The sequence below is a fragment of the Neomonachus schauinslandi genome, chromosome 2 (genome assembly GCF_002201575.2).
Source record: "Neomonachus schauinslandi chromosome 2, ASM220157v2, whole genome shotgun sequence".
In the NCBI taxonomy this organism is placed as follows: domain Eukaryota; kingdom Metazoa; phylum Chordata; class Mammalia; order Carnivora; family Phocidae; genus Neomonachus; species Neomonachus schauinslandi.
The window spans coordinates 76,586,331-76,604,489 of NC_058404.1; the positions used below are offsets into that span (position 1 = coordinate 76,586,331).

The 18,159-nt window shown below is 35.0% G+C and overlaps 1 protein-coding gene across 4 annotated transcripts in view; it reads left to right on the top strand.

Annotated features, from left to right (window-relative positions):
* Positions 1-18,159, top strand: part of LRBA (LPS responsive beige-like anchor protein) — a 762,450-nt gene that overhangs the window by 562,269 nt on the left and 182,022 nt on the right. For all 4 annotated transcript variants that reach the window (XM_044912877.1, XM_044912874.1, XM_044912875.1 and 1 more), the window contains 2 exons: positions 1,677-1,792; positions 6,609-6,721. In XM_044912877.1, the coding sequence (XP_044768812.1) occupies positions 1,677-1,792; positions 6,609-6,721 (229 nt within the window). The remainder of the gene's footprint in view (positions 1-1,676; positions 1,793-6,608; positions 6,722-18,159) is intronic.

Here is an 18,159-nt window from a genome sequence, read left to right on the forward strand (position 1 = left end):
CCACCCTTAGGATTCTGCCCAAAAGAAATGAAAACATATGTTCATACAAAGACATGTTTGTGAATATTCATAGTAATACAAACTGGAATAATAATAATAATCCAAAACCAGAAACAATTTAAATATCTATCAGTTGGTGAATGGATTTTTCACCAGTCTGGAGAGACAGAATCCCAAGCAGACTCCCCACTGAGCGCAGAGCACAACACAAGACCCAGTCTCATGACCCTGAGACCATGACCTGAGCCAAAAGCAAGAGTCAGAGGCTTAACCCACTGAGCCATCCAGGCACTCCTGGTGAATGGGTTTTAAAAATGTGATATATTCTATATTCATACACTGGAATACTATTCAGCAATCAAAAAAATGAATTACTAATGACATGCTGCCACATTGATGAATCTCAAAAACATTATGGTTAGTGAAGAAGCCTGTTGCAGAAGCCTTCATGATGTATGATTCCATTTATCTGAAATGTCCAGAAAATGCAAGTTTATAGAGACAGAAAGCAGATTGATAGTTGCCTGGAGCTGAGGATAGGAATGGGGATTAACTGTAAATAGGCACAAGGCAAGTTTTTGTGGTGGTGAATTGTTCTGAAGTACATTGTGGTGCTAATCACACAACTCTAGAAATATATTAATAAATAATTAAATAGTACACTTAGATGGGTAAATTTTATAGTATGTAAATTATACCTTTGAAAATAAAACTTAAAAAATATAGTTACCTTGTCCTTGGTGGTAGGAAGAACCGTGACAGCATACTTCTCTGAGATTCTAGGCTCTGAATGTATTAATCCTGCCACCTATTTTCCACTGTTATTTAGTAGTAGTCAGTTACATCTTTTGTTATTTACACTGCATTAAAAAAACAGAAAACTTGGTCATCTATTATTAAGCTGTGTAAAAAAATAATAGTTTCTCTTACCTTTGTCCCACCCCATGAATAGACACGTAAAGAGTTTAGAATCCTTCTTTCCCCTGTTATAAAAGGTATATAAACATAATATTTAAATTTAAAATGTACAAACGTGTTGTCTTTAAGAGAACTATTAAAATTGATAAAGATGTGGGTGCCTGGGTGGCTCAGTTGGTTAAGCGACTGCCTTTGGCTCAGGTCATGATCCTGGAGTCCCTGGATCGAGTCCCGCATCGGGCTCCCTGCTCATCAGGGAGTCTGCTTCTCCCTCTGACCCTCCCCGCTCTCATGTGCTCTCTCTCATTCTCTCTCTCTCAAATAAATAAAATCTTTAAAAAAAAAATTGATAAAGATGTGAATACACACAAAAAAACCCACACACACAAAAAAGATGTGAATAAAATTTTATATGTCTTTCTCAGTTACTATAATTCCTTTTATATCAGTAAATCAGTAAGTTATTAATCATACTATTATTAATCAACATTTATGGAACCTAGATATTATAGTGGCATTGTAATGAATATAATCTAATGAATAGATCATGTATCATGGACCTGTGGTTAGTCCAAATCATTTAACCATTAATTGTGCATTGAAACATTTTGTGTATTCATTAGTAAAACATGAGTAGAACTTTTCAGAATACACAGATATCATTTTGTATGTCAAATATACAGAATAGGCACAGATATTCATAATTTATTATCATGTTGTAATTAAAATGATTCTACATCAAATTCTGTTTTTTGCAGGCGTATCTCATTAGCTAGTCCACGTCAACTTTTTAAAGCTTCTAATATGACCCAGCGATGGCAGCATAGAGAGATTTCAAATTTTGAGTATTTGATGTTTCTCAACACAATAGCAGGTAATCTTATTTCAAATGGTAAATAATTTTTTTCAAATGATAAATTATTAATTGTGATATTATTAGATTATTTTGAGTACTAGTATAAGTAGCTTACTTTTATTTTCATTATTACTACATGAGTACCTTATCAAGAGTAATTTTGATAGTAGAGTTTACAGTTTTACATACGAACTGCTGGCTACTTGAGAAAATTAAAAACGGGTATACACACTTTTTTCCAAAAATCTAAAATGAAAATGTCTAACTATTTAATATAGTAAGAATGGATTCTTTATGGGATAGTAGAAATAAAAACCATATAAAGTCTTAACCTGTTAATAACTTAATCAGAAGTGTATTATATGATGAAACAAAAATATAACATTGAAAAAAGAAAACTGGGTAAAATATTAAGTAAAGGAATACTTATATTATGACCCACATGTGAAAATCTAAAGAGTAAATGGCTCTAGGGGCACCTGGGTGGCTCAGTTGGTTAAGCAACTGCCTTCAGCTCAGGTCATGATCCTAGAGTCCCGGGATGGAGTTCCGCATCGGGCTCCCTGCTCGGTAGGGAGTTTGCTTCTCCCTCTGACCCTCCCCCCTCTCATGTGCTCCTCTCTCTCTTATTCTCTCTCTCTCAAATAAATAAAATCTTTGGGGAAAAAAAGAATAAATGGCTCTATACAAGGTCTGTAATCAAGAAGTATTACTGAACGTCACCCATTGAAGCTGTTCTCTTTGAAAGAGAGTAAAGAACTGAGGGTTGTGGAAAGGGAAGTGGGTGGGGGGTGGGGTAATTTAGTGATGAGCATTAAGGAGGGCACGTGATGTGATGAGCACTGGGTGTTACATGTAACTAATGAATACGAACTAATGAATTGAAAAGTACACCAAAAACTAAGGATGTACCATATGTTGGGTAATTGAATCCAAACAAAAATAAATTTTAAAAAAGAGAGTAAAGAATAGAAATGTGTCATTACTTTTCATTTGTGATAACTAGAATAAAGAAAACAGGGAATGTGTTTGTGTGACATTTGAGATTCAGTTCAACAAACTGGCACAGTTTATATTTGAGGTGCAAAGGAGGTACAGAGAGAATAAGGCATGTTGCTTGCTCTCAGAGAAGTTATTTTAAGTATGAATATAAACATTTACATGATTCTGGAGCAAGGAGTATAGATTCAATAAAAGAAATACAAAGTACTATGGGGATTAAAAGGTCAGAGAGGGAAATTATATTCATCCAGTTGTTGGGAGTAAGGAAAAAATCAGGAAGGATTTCATGTTCATATAAGGACGGATATTACTTTAGTAGAGGTGGTAGTTGAAAGATTACAAGTCATGCCATGTAAAACTGAAGGCATAAGGAAACATACAAAGGTGGGAAAATGTAAGATATAGCTAGAGAACAATTAATGGTATAGTTTATACATGTGTATATGTATGTGCACACATAAAGTATATTTTCATAAAGATATAATGAGAAAGAAAGCGAAAAAGGTAGTGTGGAGACACATTGTGGAAGATTTTCTGTCAGTTTGAGGAGTTAGCAGTCAATTCACAGGGCAACTTCTGAAAGTTTTTCAGCAAATAAGTGATACTAGAATTATATGGGAAGTTAACTTGGAGGCAGAATAAAGGACAAACTGGAGTGGAGAGAAACTAGGCAGAGAGCACAGTTAGGAATTATATATAAAAAAATAACGGGAGCTTGCATTAGAGGGGTGATAGCGGGAATTTATAGATTAAATGACGTAAGATTTATAAGGTACAAACCATTTGACATCGGGCTGACTGAATGTAAGGGGTAAATGAGAAAAGAAGTATCAGAAAAGGTTTCCAGGCTTCTGGTCTGAATCACTGGGGAAATGGTGGTGCCATTAATAGAAAGGAAGTCAGAAAAAATGGTCTAGGGAAAGAAGATGATTTTACTGTGCAGATAGACATCCAAGTTAAGATATCAAAAAGAATTTTTAGAAGTATAGGTCAAAGAAGGTATTTGGAATTTGGAGATAGGACATTGGATTTCATCTGCATAGATTAGAAATCACCAAGAATGAGTTGAGATTACCAAGCCAGATAATATAGAAAGCAGTGAGACAAGGTCTGGTGAATGTTCTTGTCGGTGACAAGAAGACAAAGGGAAAGTTAGTAAAGGAGAAAAGAGAATGAGTGATCCCAGAGTTTTTAGACTGAGGAGAAGGAAAACTGAGGTATATAGCAAATGTCTTGAGATGCAAGGGGAAAGAGAGAGAGAAAGGTGTTGGTTGCCTGTACTAAATATTACAGAGAGGTACGGGAGACTTAAGAATGAGTACAGGGCATGCCTCTAGCTTGGACATTTGGGAACTTGTTGGCTACTTTTTAGGGGTTCATTTTAAAAGCAAACAAAAAAGGTTGATTGTAAGAACTGAATGGTTGGAGCTGAAATGAGAACATTAGATCTGTTATTACAGTTTTCTTGTGTAATAGTGAAAGGGAATGGATTAAGGCAAAGGTGAGAAACCATGAAAGAGGGACAGAGAGGAAAAATAACAATGCAAGTTATGAGTGAGACAGGCTCAAGAGCTCAGGTGAAAGAATTACAGCTCACGAAGAATAAAGGCACTGTTAGAAAAGAGGGGAAGAGAGGGACTATTACGAAAATTGGAAGTTAAGCGTTCACATTGAAAAGTCTAAATTTTATAAGTTAAGGAATGTTCAGCTCACAGCCAGTTGAGGGAAAGGAATGAAGAAAGTTTGAATAATTATGTTGAACTAAATAGAGATTATGTAAGTATTAGTGACTGAAAGGATTTTTAAGTAGCAGTGAGAAACAGAAAACTTACATAACAAGCTTAATGGATATATTTAGCATGTGATAAGTCAATTAACACATAGATTAAATGCACAGTAATAATTAGGGAGCAACATTTATGAAATGGTCTACCTCAAATAGCTTCTATTGTGCTTAAAGTGTCTTTTAGATACATACTTCAAATATTCTTTTTAAAGAATAGAACCAGTAATTTGTTTTGGATAGTTTTAAATACACTAGAAGGTGGGGTTGAATCTCACATTATTTAAGATTTCTTTTACACCGTTATCTGTGATACATACAGGTTCTCATGATCCCATGGCACATTTTCCAAAAGACAGTCAGTAGGCATTCAATAACTATATAGAGAGTTTAACTTAATTAATAAAAGTCTATTTACAATGAGCTGGTGCATACCTTTTTTTTTGTACATATAATAAATTTGATCATTTAAACAGAGGGGGCAAAATGAGAATTTTACTAACATGTTTACTAATGTCTCAATCAGAAGGAGAGAGATGGGTGAAGGGAATCAAAATAGAGTGGTTTTGCTGCTAAATTTGGTTACTTTTTTCTGGGAGAATTAAAATTGACAGAAATATGTAGTGACATAATGACCTCTGAATTAAAATTGTCCTAGTTATTCATGTTTTGTTAAGACTGTTTCCAGGTCAGTCAAGGAAGAACTCTGTTACTTTAATAGTCCTCAAGATGGATAGAGTGAAATAAAGTTAAAAACATCAAATCATAAGGAAGACTCAGATACCAAGGATCTGTTTGAAGAACTGTAATATTTAGCTGCATATTGATATGACATCAGTATATATTTGAGGAAGAGAAAACATGATAGAATATACAATATAAAGGAATTCAAACAAGATTAATATACTTGTCCCCCTTATATTTTAGCCATAAGAGTCTGTTCACATTAAATCTAACTAAAGGTAGAGTATAGACTAGTAAATAGTGGAACTGGGATTCAAATACTAGTGTTTTGACTCTTGAAACAATGATTTCATCCACTATGCTGCCTCCTTAAAGTGGTGATATCCAGAAAACTGCTGTATGTATATATATATTTATAGAAGGGCTATCTCATCCTTTGTTTTATTCATATTTTTAATAGACCTGAATGTCTCATTGAATGTCATTAGTTTAAATGAAGTGTAGAAGAGTATGTGGCAGCATTAAGGAGTGGAGGAAGCCAACATTGATGACGCTTTGCATTATATTCAGAGGATCATAGAATTTGAAAGCTGTCACAGAAATTTTAGAGTTATTTAGTACAACTCCCTCATTTTACAGGTGACGAGTGAATGTCCAGAGAGGTTAAGTCATTTATTTATTTATTTATTTATTTTTAAGATTTTATTTATTTATTTGACAGAGAGAGACACAGCTAGAGAGGGAACACAAGCAGGGGGAGTGGGAGAGGGAGAAGCAGGCCCCCCGCCGAGCAGGGAGCCCGATGCGGGGCTCGATCCCAGCACCCCGAGATCATGACCTGAGCCGAAGGCAGACGCTTAACGACTGAGCCACCCAGGCGCCCCAAGGTTAAGTCATTTATATTTAGTTGATTAGTTGGTTGATTGGTTGTTTAATTAATGGCAGAGAAAGGATTCTTGTTTGGAAAAGCTCTATGAGAATTGAAAAAATTTTTAAGTATTAATAAAAAATATTTTGTTTGGTACAGGCTTTCAAGTAATAAAAAATAGCCAAGTATATTTTATCAGAACATAAACTTGGGGCCAGAGTATCTGGATTTGAATATGATTTGAACATTACTAGTTAGATGGTTTGGGACAAGTTTTTAACCTTTTGTGCTTCAATTTTTCATCCATAAAATGGGGATGATAATTTCATAGTTTTATTATAGGGTCAAAACAAATAATATATGTCTAACACTGAGAACAATGTCTGGCACTCAAAAAGTTAAGTTGTTCTTATTATTTTTAGCCAGTGATACTCCTGAATCTGTTTATCATTTCGTTTTATTATTCTAAATGGAATGACTTTTTTTTTCTCTCTCAGGACGGAGTTACAATGACTTAAATCAGTATCCAGTGTTTCCCTGGGTCATCACTAATTATGAATCAGAAGAACTGGATCTTACCTTGCCAAGCAACTTCCGAGATTTGTCCAAGGTAATTTTTCAGGAATCATCTGAAATACAGTTATCTTGCATATCACAATGAATTTGATTATCTTTAATTTTCACATTACTTTCTAAAAATCTTTAATATAACTAACTTTAATATATTTATCTTTTAAATGTATTTTCATTTTCTCAAAGTGAAATTTAAACTTGAATTTAGAATTTAAATTGAAGATTTTTGAAAAAAGCATGATAAAGCTGGTAACAGTTAAAAGTATTGACAGTTGTATTCTTTTTTAGGAAGAGATTATTCTAAAATATTAACTTCTTTAAAGGGTGTTAGTATCATGGACACTCCTCACCAGCACTTGGATAAAAAAGACAAGTACCTGTACACTACTCCAGGTGTCCTGTCTGATCTCTTTGCTGCCTCTTACCCTGGTCTAATCCATCACTCACTACCACAAAATGAATCTTCTTTAAATCTAATTTCTAATGATGTAAATCCAGTGATTAAACCTTTTTTGACTTAGAATTATTCTTTCCCAATTCAGAGTTTTGCTTTCTCTGCCTTTAATGTTCATGTCCTACTTGGTGAGTGGCTGACTCTAGTCCTGTAGGTCACCTCCTTATGGAGACCATTACTATTTTTCTTCCCTGATATTCTGCTCTGTTTCTTTCATAGCACCTGAAATATCCTATTTTTTTTTTAAATTTTATTATGTTAATCACCATACATTACACATCATTAGTTTTTGATGTCGTGTTCCATGATTCACTGTTTGCGTATAACACCCAGTGCTCCATTTAATATGTGCCCTCTTTAATACCCATCACCAGGTTAACCCATCCCCCCACCCCCTCCCCTCTAGAACCCTCAGTTTGTTTCTCAGAGTCCATCAGAGTCCTGCATTTTATATATCCTTCTACCTACTTGTTTTGATTCTTTTTGTCTCCCCCACTGAACTCCATATGAGAGAGTTCTTGTTCACCATTATTTCTCTCATGCCTAGCACAGGGCCTGCCATTCACTAAATGTGTTAAATGATATAATATACATGACATTTTCCCCAAGTTATAAAATATTAACTGTATTCAATTGTTTAAATGTAAAACATATAAATAAGCAAAAATTACTCCTTATTTACCACATATCAATAAGGAATGATTACATTTTATATTTGTATACTCATACACATACATCACACTGTTTGTTAACTTTCTTTTTTTTTTTTTAAAGATTTTATTTATTTGACAGAGAGAGCACAAGCAGAGGGAGAGAGAGAGAGAGAAGCAGGCTCCCTGCTGAGCAAGGAGCCCGATGTGAGACTCGATCCCAGGACCCTGGGATCATGACCCGGGCCGAAGGCAGCCGCTTAACCAACTGAGCCACCCAGGCGTCCCTGTTTGTTAACTTTCTAAGTATTTTCCCATATCTTAGGTTCTTCAAGAACTTTCCTTTTCTGTCCTAGATTATCAATAAATAGAATATTCCTGAATCATCATTTTATAATACAGAATAAGGTTATATTTCTTTTAAGCTTTTTATCATAGAGAATTTCAAGCATATACAAAAGTAGACAAATTAGCACAATAAATTTACATCAACTAGTAACCCTGCTCAGTAATTATCAACTCATGGTTACTCTTATTTTATTTTTATATTCATTGTCTTCCTGTCTTCCTGCTTTCTCATATTACTTTGAAGCAAATCCTAGACATCATATCATTCTATTCATAAATATTTCAATATGTACTTCTTTTTAAGGTCCCTTTTTAGGGCACCTGGGTGGCTCAGTCAGTTAAGCGTTTGCCTTCGGCTCAGGTTATGATCCCAGGGTCCTGGGATTGAGTCCCGCATCAGGCTCCCTACTGTGCGGGAGCCTGCTTCTCCCTCTGCCTCTGCCTCTCTCTCTCTCTGTCTCATGAATAAATAAATAAAATCTTTAAAAAAGAATAAAGTCCCTTTTAAAGCATAACCATAATACCATTAGCAAACCTAAAATATTAGCAATAATTTCTTAATATCATCAAAAGCCTAGTAAGTATCACATTTCCAATTGAATTACAACTTCCATAATTTTTTTTAGTGTGTTTATTCATATCAGGATCCAAATAAGGACCACACAGTTCAATCAGTTGATACTGATTAAGTCTTAAGTCTCTTCTGTAGGTTTCTCTTTCATCTTTTCTTTCTTTCCAATTTATCAGTTGAAGAAACATGGTTTGTCTTATATCTTTTCTCACAGTCTGGAATTTGCTTATTGCGTCCCTGTGGAATAGTCTAACAGGTTTCTCCATCTTCTATATTTCTTTTTTTTAAAGATTTTTTTATTTATTTGACAGAGAGAGACACAGTGAGAGAGGGAACACAAGCGGGGGGAGCGGGAGAGGGAGAAGCAGGCTTCCCGCGGAGCAGGGAGCCCGATGCGGGGCTCGATCCCAGGACCCTGGGATCATGACCTAGGCCGAAGGCAGACGCTTAACGACTGAGCCACCCAGGCGCCCCCATCTTCTATATTTCTTATAAATTGGTAGTTGGTTCCAGAGGTTGATAGAATGCAGATTGGATATTTGTGGCAAGACTGTTTCATAGGAAGTTTTTGCATTTTTCTCTCAGAGGGCATGTAATATCTTCTTTACTTATCTTTTTGTGATGTTAGTTGCCATTGATATTTAATGCTTGGAATCAGTGGTTGTATAATCATGGCAAAATCATGATATTTACATTCTCTCACTTTAATTTCATTTATTTTTGAGAGTCCTTCTATAATGAGATACTTCCCTTCATCTCCTACTAGGTGATTCAATGGTACATTGCTTTGGAAAGGCAGAATAAAAGTTTGATTTTTTTTCTCTCTTTTTACATTGTTTTTCAAAACAGTGACTCATTCCTAACATCTTCCAATGGGACCTAACTTTTTAAAAAACATCTTTATGAACTCACAGACGTACATGTATTTTATGTTTCAGTCCATTGCAGTTATTATTTTCATTGATGTTCATTCATTTGTTCCTGCTTTTGACCACAGGGAGCTTCTTTAAGTTGCTCCTGAGTTATTTTGATACAATCTTAGTACAGTCTTTGATAACTTCCATGCTCTCTGGTCTGACAGAGTGCTCCGGTCTTAACCCTTATGTTTTCTGGCCCAGTTCTAGAATCATCTGTTTCTTCTGCTTCTCTGGGATCACTTTGAGAACATGTCCCTAACATGGCCAGGTTAAGCTGCAGAGAGATGTGACTAGCACATGGAGGTGGCTAGATTGTATCATCAGCAGCCATCTTAAGCCAGCCCTCAGCTGACCACAAACACATGACTGAGTATTACCAAGAGCAGCGAAATCTGGCCCAGATCTGCTAATGAATAGCAGAATTTCACAGGTGATCCACTGACTATGAGGAATAATAAATGGATAAATGGTGGTTTTGTGAGGTTTTTGGTTTTGTTTTGTTTTGCCTTTTTAGAAAAAGGAAAGCCTTACTTACATTTAGGTATATTTGTTCTAAGACCTTGTACTATTTCACTGGAATCTGTAAAACTCTCTAATCGAATAATTGAGGACTGTGTATTAGTTTGATCTGTATAGTGAGTCATGCCATAGGTCAATAATAAAAACTTACCAGCTCCTTAATTCTCAGGCTATTATATCCTACTCTCTTTCCATTATTTGAATTTTATGTACATAAAAGTAAAAATCTCATTTTCACTCATTTAATTTGTTAAAATGTAAAATTTGCTTCACAAAATAAATTACATTTAAATAAATAACCTTTCTAGAGTTCTAGAAGAATTACCTTTTAAAAAATTTTTTAAACTGAGTCCTTCAGTTTGGACTTCTCTTTAAGCACTGAAGATTTTTGTTGTTGTCGTTTTTTAGAGGGTTTTTTGGTGGGCTCTTCAAGATCCAGTGGTAGTAAGATGGATTGTGGACAGGGTGCTTGTTTCTGTCCTGATAGGACAGTTTCTACTGGTGATAAGTGGGAGGCTATTTGGATATTCCTGCTGAGGCTGTGCCGCTGTCTTCTGCCATCATTGTACCTGAACAAGAGCTCCAGTAGCCCTGTTGCCTCCTCCTGCCACTGTTCTTTGCCAACTGCCTCTATTCTCTGCCTCTTGTCTTGGTTCTCTATCCCACTAAAAATCTTACATGACCAGAGGAAAGCGTCCAAAGCAGGTTTTTGGTTTTTTTCTTTAGTGTAGGCTACATGGTTTCTTTCATTGTGAGAATTCATTAAAATAATATCAGCAAAATGCCGTAATGCATTATTTGCCAGCTAAATAGAATCCTTTATTAAAATTGAATTTTGTTTATATGTTACAGCTATTTCTAAGGAACTTGCCAAATTCTTTTGTTGGGTGGGTAAAATACTGTTTTAACTAATGCCTTTGTAATTTATATTCTGTATATGATAAATAAGGCTGTTTTTATGCCCTACTAGATGACCAATAGTAATTTTGCTCTTTTTATTTTGTTAAGATTTATAAAACTAGTAGAGGGCCTTAAAACTAAAGGAGTTGCTTTCATTAGTCTTTCCATATATGTCCATATCCACTATATAAAGGCGTAAAAAATAATTTTGATGATTTAATGCCTTTAATGGTAGTAAAGGTACCCTTTTTTATATTTTGTGAGATTTTGTGAGAGATTTGTACTTTGGGCTCAGGAAAGAATATTTATAAAGAATGCTTTCAACAAGAACTGAAGGACACACAGTTGAATAATGAATAGTAGTATAATTAGCAGGGCTGGGAAGAAGTGGGAAGCTCTAACGCTTAGCCACATATCTTATAACTTATAAAGCAGCGGCAGTTCAAATGCCATAAAAGTCATTCAAGTTCAAGAAAATGGAATTCTAGTACTAATTGTTTTCATTAAATATTGATGGAAATAAGTGAGTTTGGAATTAACTACATTATTTTAAGTGAAATAAGCATGTTAAATTTTTGAAAATTGTGCTTTGCATGTATAAAGTCATAGTAATTATTTACTGTATAAAAGTATCTCATTCCTTTTGGCATTAAAATCTTCCATAATGTTTACAGTGTGATTCAGTTTTCAGGTATCTGTTTATACGCATATTTCAGGGATACATCTCATACATAAGATGAGTTGTATCTGTATGAACAATGATTATAAGAGAATTATATTAAAATTTTTCCCACAGTATACATTTAGCAAACATTACTATTTGTTGTGAAACTTGTGAAATTGTAGAAAACATACTGTGCAAAGCTTAATTTAAAATGTAAACAGATCTTATCCCCATTCTTTAATAGATTATATACCCTGACTGACTTTAAAATGATTGAATTATTTATGCATATTTATGTCCATTTAATTTTCTCAATGCTGTTTTTCAGAGGAGTTTTAGCAGCTTTGATACAAAGCTACAATTTTGCTTCGTAATTTCTTCCATGTTGCACAGGGAATTTTCTTTCTGAAGCTGAATTAATATAATCAACACCCTTTCTTCTATATTATTTTTCTGATCATTCTTTATGAAAAGGGTTCAATGGAAGATGTAAAAAATGTCTTCTTGAAGGTATAAACTTTTATTTTATGCACAGTATCTCCTTATAATAATTTCAAATTAATATTGTCAGTCTGTTGAAAAGATTGAATATAGTCTGTATAGAAGATCAGAGTCAGAAAATCTGATGAAAATTAATTTTTTATATGTATTGAGAAAGCCCTCATTTAACATAATTGTTTAATTTATTCTTTCAAAGCTGAAAAAAGTAGGAATGAATTTTAAAGTTGATTTTTTTCCTTCAGTTTCCCAGTTGTTTCATCACTAGTCCACAATTCTGACTGATGAGAAGACAGATCTAACCATGCATGGACTTGGGAGTGACATTAATCTATGTTTTACAATTACACATTTTTATATTTTGACACCCTCCTTGGGAGAGATAGGAATGAACATTTTCTGTTTGTCTTTTCTTTATAAGAAATTATAATTAGGACAGGAACATATTTATGAAATGTAATATCATAAAAACAAATTATGATGGCAGAACGTTTCAGTATCAGGGCTTTCTTTGTAGATTAGAAAGATTTTCTTTGCCACCGTGATTTCTTTTATTTCCCTTAGTAGGAAATTGTGTAAACCAGTTTTCTAAGAGAGGAAAATCCAGATAATCTGAGGCCATTATTTCTCTTTTAATTGATTCACATAATTATTTAATATGTATATGTACCATAACCTGAATACCCGTTCTAAAAAATGAGTTTGTTCTTACATTGAAATGCAGTTGATAACCATTAGCTTCCAAGTGAAAAGTTCGCTATAGATTTCAGAAGCTGGGAACATGTCACTTTATTATTGTTAACTAATATTTATTGAGGACTTATTTTTGTCAGGCTCTTATCTAAGTATATTACATGTGTTAACTTTTTTTAACCCTCACAAAGCCCTTATAAGGTAGGTCACATTATTTCCTGTCTTTTACAGAGACAGAAACTGAGGCACTATGAAGTTAAGCAAGTTGTACAAGGTCACACAGGTAGTGGCTGGCACCAGAATTTAAACACTAAGCCAGTGTTTTTCAACCTGCAGTTTACAGCTAACATTTTAAAAAATGAATAGAACAATTTAAAAAGTAGTGAATATAGAACAAAACAAACAAAAACCAAATAAAAAACAGAATCAAACCTATAAATGTAGAGAACAAACTGAAGGCTGCCAGAAGGGAAGGAGGTGGGGGTTGGGCAGAATGGGTGCAGGAGAGCCGGAGATACAGCCTTCCAGGTATGGAATGAATAAGTCATGGGGATATAAAAGGCACAGCATAAGGAACACAGTCAATGATACTGTAAATAGCGACGTATTAGAACAGATGGTACGTACCTACACTTGTAGCGAACTAGCATAATGTATAAACTTTGTCAAATCACTGAGTTGTATACCTGAAACTAATGTAATATTGTATGTCAACTACACTCTAAATAAATAAATAGATAGATATTACAGAGAAAAAAATGAATGACATAGCATAACATAAAAAAAGAAATATCAGTGTACATTATGTATGAATCTTTGGCTTAAGCTGTGTGTGCGTGTACATACATGTGTGCACTGGGTTATGGTTTAAAGTGACATATTTCTTACTAAAAGTTTGGGCCCAGAATGTTTGAGAAGTATTGCAGGGTGCTGTACTGCCTTTACTTTTGGCATCAATTTCTGAGCCTGTTTTAATGTTATTTTGTCAAGTTGCCTTTCACCTCTCGTGCTGAAACATGGTAAAATGTAACCACCATTCCTTTGCTTTAAAAAGGAAAGCTTTTTGGGCGCCTGGGTGGCTCAGTTGGTTAAGCGACTGCCTTCGGCTCAGGTCATGATCCTGGTGTCCCGGGATCGAGTCCCGCATCGGGCTCTCTGCTCGGCAGGGAGTCTGCTTCTCCCTCTGACCCTCCCCCCTCTCATGTGCTCTCTCTCTCATTCTCTCTCTCTCAAATAAATAAATAAATAAAATCTTTAAAAAAAAGGAAAGCTTTTCCAAATTGCTCCTCTTACTGTGTTTGTTCCAGGTTATTCTCTAAGCTTTTTTTTAGTAAGCCTGTTTTATGAAAAAGCTGAATGTTTGGCTAAAACTGCTGAATCCCTGATGTTACAACTTGAGTATTCATTTATTTTTTCGTTTGTTTATTGAATAATAATTGTGTGCCAGAGACTCTTAGTTTCTGGAAATTCGAAAGAACAAGGTAGTTACTATCCTACTAAAAAATAAAATGAAGGTTGGGGTAAAAAAGCAGAAATGGCTAAGGTATAAGCAAGTGTTCTATTTTTTAAAAATTGGAGCTTACATTCTTAAAATGAAGGAAAATCCTAAAAGAGAGTTTGAGGTAGAGGGAAAAGAAAAATCATCCATTCTTCAGCTTTATAGTGCAAGAGCAATGTAAGCTGTTCTTTTGGTTCAGAAGTGCAAAAACAAGAAAATTAAACATTAGGGGAAAATGAACCTGCACCAGGATTGCCTGAGTCTTCCTTGCAGTGTAGGAATTAAAGGAGAATTTACTATGATCATATCTTCAAACTGAATTTTAATTTTTGATCCAAGCCCTAATAAATCATAGTTTTTTTCAACCTATGTTATAATGCTGTACCATTCACAACTCTGTTAAACTAGCAGCTTCCGATGCCCTAGTCTGGATCAAAATGTTTCTAAAGAGTAAATTCTCAGATAAGAGAACTGAATTTACAAAACTCTTGAATTTACTTATTTGCTGATGAGTTGCCATTATTTGTCCTTAGTATTTATTGTTTCTTCTTCTCTCTCTTTCTTCAAAGGAAAAGTGGTGATTTTCTTTGTGTTCCTCATTTATCTTTTACATTTGGTTGTGTATTTTTATATGTGAGATATTTCTCCCTAACCTTCACATTTAATATACAGCTTCATCTTGACCTGGAACTGACTACCGACATTTAACTGTTGTTGATCAGACAGCACTTCTTTATCTCTTTAAGTTTTAAGTGCTGTTTCTGACGAATGCCAGTCCTTTTAGTCCTGTTCTGTAACAGATATACCAGGAATCAGTATACCATCTAGATGTCCCAGAGGGAAAAGAACACTGTTTTGGGAGGGGGAGGGGAATATTGTTTAAATACCATAGGTGTTACAACCTTTTCTTTTTTTTTTTTTTTAATTTATTAGGCTTCAGTCAGACTAAAGGAATTCAGTTTTTTTTTAAAAAAAAAAACCTTAGGATTTTACAACAGTAAATAATGGATCTTAAAGCATTTCAGTAAAATGTAAATACAGAGAAAGAAATTAATAATTACTCCATGCTTGGATTTTTTTTTTTTGGCTGATAAAATGTATTTAAAGTATTTTAATCTTGGCATCAAATATGGATGCTATTGTATGCCACATTGATGTTGGAGATTTTGGTATGAATTATATCCCTTGCCTTGGGGAATTTACAGTCTAATCAGCAGAAGAATGATGTGGGGAAAGTTTAGAATATATTTGTTAGATTGTGAGGGAAGCCCTAGTAGGTGCCTTCCTTTGTAAACAAACATTTTACATATGCTATCTCCTTTTATCCCCTCAACAATACTGTAAGGAATGTGTTATTATCTTTATTTTACAGATAAGGAAACTAAGATACAGTGAGGTTAAGGAACTCTCCAAGTTCACACATTTTCCAAGTGTTAAGGCTGGGATCTCAGATCTGTCCCTGTCAGTGAACTGGTAGACTTTAGGGATAAGTGGAAAGAGTATTTTAGATTGAATACTTGCATGTATGTCCACTTCTTTCCAAAATCCAGCCACTCTTCCCTTTATCTTGGCAAAAGGGAAGAGGTATATACTTTTTGGAGAAATTATACCAGAGAAGTTTCTTATTTGAGAACACCAAGAACAGCAGAGGAGGGGTTGATGGGAAGAAATGGAAAACAGGGGGATGAACTGAAAGCTTTAAGTACCAAATAGTGAAAACCCCCAGATCCCTTTTGCCATCATGCTATCAGAGCTCTGGCAGCTAGGCTTATACCAGCCCCACCCTTTAAGATAGAAGATTGTATTACTCTTTGGATATATTGACTGGCTCAAGAGAAAAGACCTAAAACATGTTAACATTTGGGGATCCTACTTGGAGCCCATCTGATTTCCCTTCTGTGAAGTTTGTCAGCTCACAGTGCTACTTAGGCTAAATGTACTTCAGTCAGCCCTTTCGTGCCTCATTCCAAAACTGAAGGTACCACCAAGTGTTAGCAAACATTTAAAGACAGTCTCCAATGTGGAAGACTAAAACAAATAGAAAAATAAAAAGAAACCAGAAGAAACAAAGACAATTTAGGGAACAGAAGAAGCCTTAAAAACAAAATCAGAGTAAAGGTCCTCACAGAGGTAATAGAAAACTATCACATTAATAGAAAAAGGAAAATGATGCTATAGAAAGTAGAATATTAGTGCAGATGGTTTTTAAAAGACACATCAAAATGACAGGGGAAAGTAGCCTAGGAAGATAGAGGACTAGAGTAGGAAATCTTTGGACTTAGATAACACATTAACTGAGTCTGCTTTCATTTATTAGTAAGGGACCCTTCTCAATTACTTAATTGGTGATGGGGGGTCTCATAGCAACTGCTATTTATATATTTTTAAATGTAGTATTATGTAATTATATGATACTGAAGAAAAATTTTCATGGATACACTGACCTTCTTAAACTTTAAATTATTATTTTTCAGTGTGATGTATTTAGTTTAAAATATGGTTGTGCAACTCTTTCCTCAAAATGTTAAATAAGTTTAGCAAAGTGTGAACATACATATATATGTATATATGGAGAGAGAGAGAGAGAGGTTGTGGTACATTTACAAGATTTGCTGAAGTTTTGATTTTAAATCAGGGATACAATCTGTTTTGTGTGACTGTTGTTAAAATTTACCTTTGCTAAGTATTAGCACTCTGTATAGCAGATTTGGTTTTCTACTCGAAGCTACCTTCTAGTAGAAGTTTTTAAATGACTCTAACAGAGGTTAACCTTACACTTAATTTAAGCAGCCTTCAATGACATTGTTTTTTAACATTAGTCAGAATATGATAAACTGAAGTAACTGAAATGGATTGTGGTTAATATTACTGTCAGGGTGATGAATAATCCTGACATACACCAGCGACACACTGCCAGTCAGTAATCCTCAAAGTGAAGTATTTATTCTCTAATCATCTGAAGTTACTGTGGTGTGGAGTGACCATTCATTATTATTTATAAATGAATTGTTTTATTTATACAGCATTGCCTGTTTATCCCTTAATACTTCCTGTTTTCTTAGTTTAGTGCTGGGTGTACTAACTTGGGGTAGATTCAGCATAGGGAACATATACCTACCATGAATTTACATAAAGATTGTTTTCAGAACACCTAGAATTGGTTGTGTTTTTTAAAGTTTACTAAGTACTGGTTTATAGTAGCAATAAGGTTTATGGTAAGCTATACTTACAATTTCAGTCTGGGGTGTGTGTGTGTGTGTGTGTGTGTGTGTGTGTGTGCGCGCGCGCGTGCGCACGCGTTTATAGAGAGAAAATGCAGTAGGAAGACACTTAAAAAACCTGCATATTGGGGCACCTGGGTGGCTCAGTTGGTTAAGCGGCTGCCTTTGGCTCAGGTCTTGATCCCAGGGTCCTGGGACTGAGCCCCACATTGGGGTGGGGGGGGTCCTTGCTCAGCAGGGAGCCTGCTTCTCCCCTGCCTGCCGTTCCTCCTGCTTGTGCTTTCTCTCTCTCTCTCTCTCGCTCACTCGTTGTCAAATAAATAAAATCTTAAAAAAAAAAAAAACACCCTGTCTATTTGTAGCTTTCTTTTTTTAAAAAAAAAAAAAAGATTTTATTTATTTGACAGAGAGAGACACGTGAGAGAGGGAACACAAGCAGGGGGAGTGGGAGAAGGAGAAGCATGCTTCCCACCGAGCAGGGAGCCCGATGCAGGGCTGGATCCCAGGACCCTGGGACCATGACTTGAGCTGAAGGCGGACAC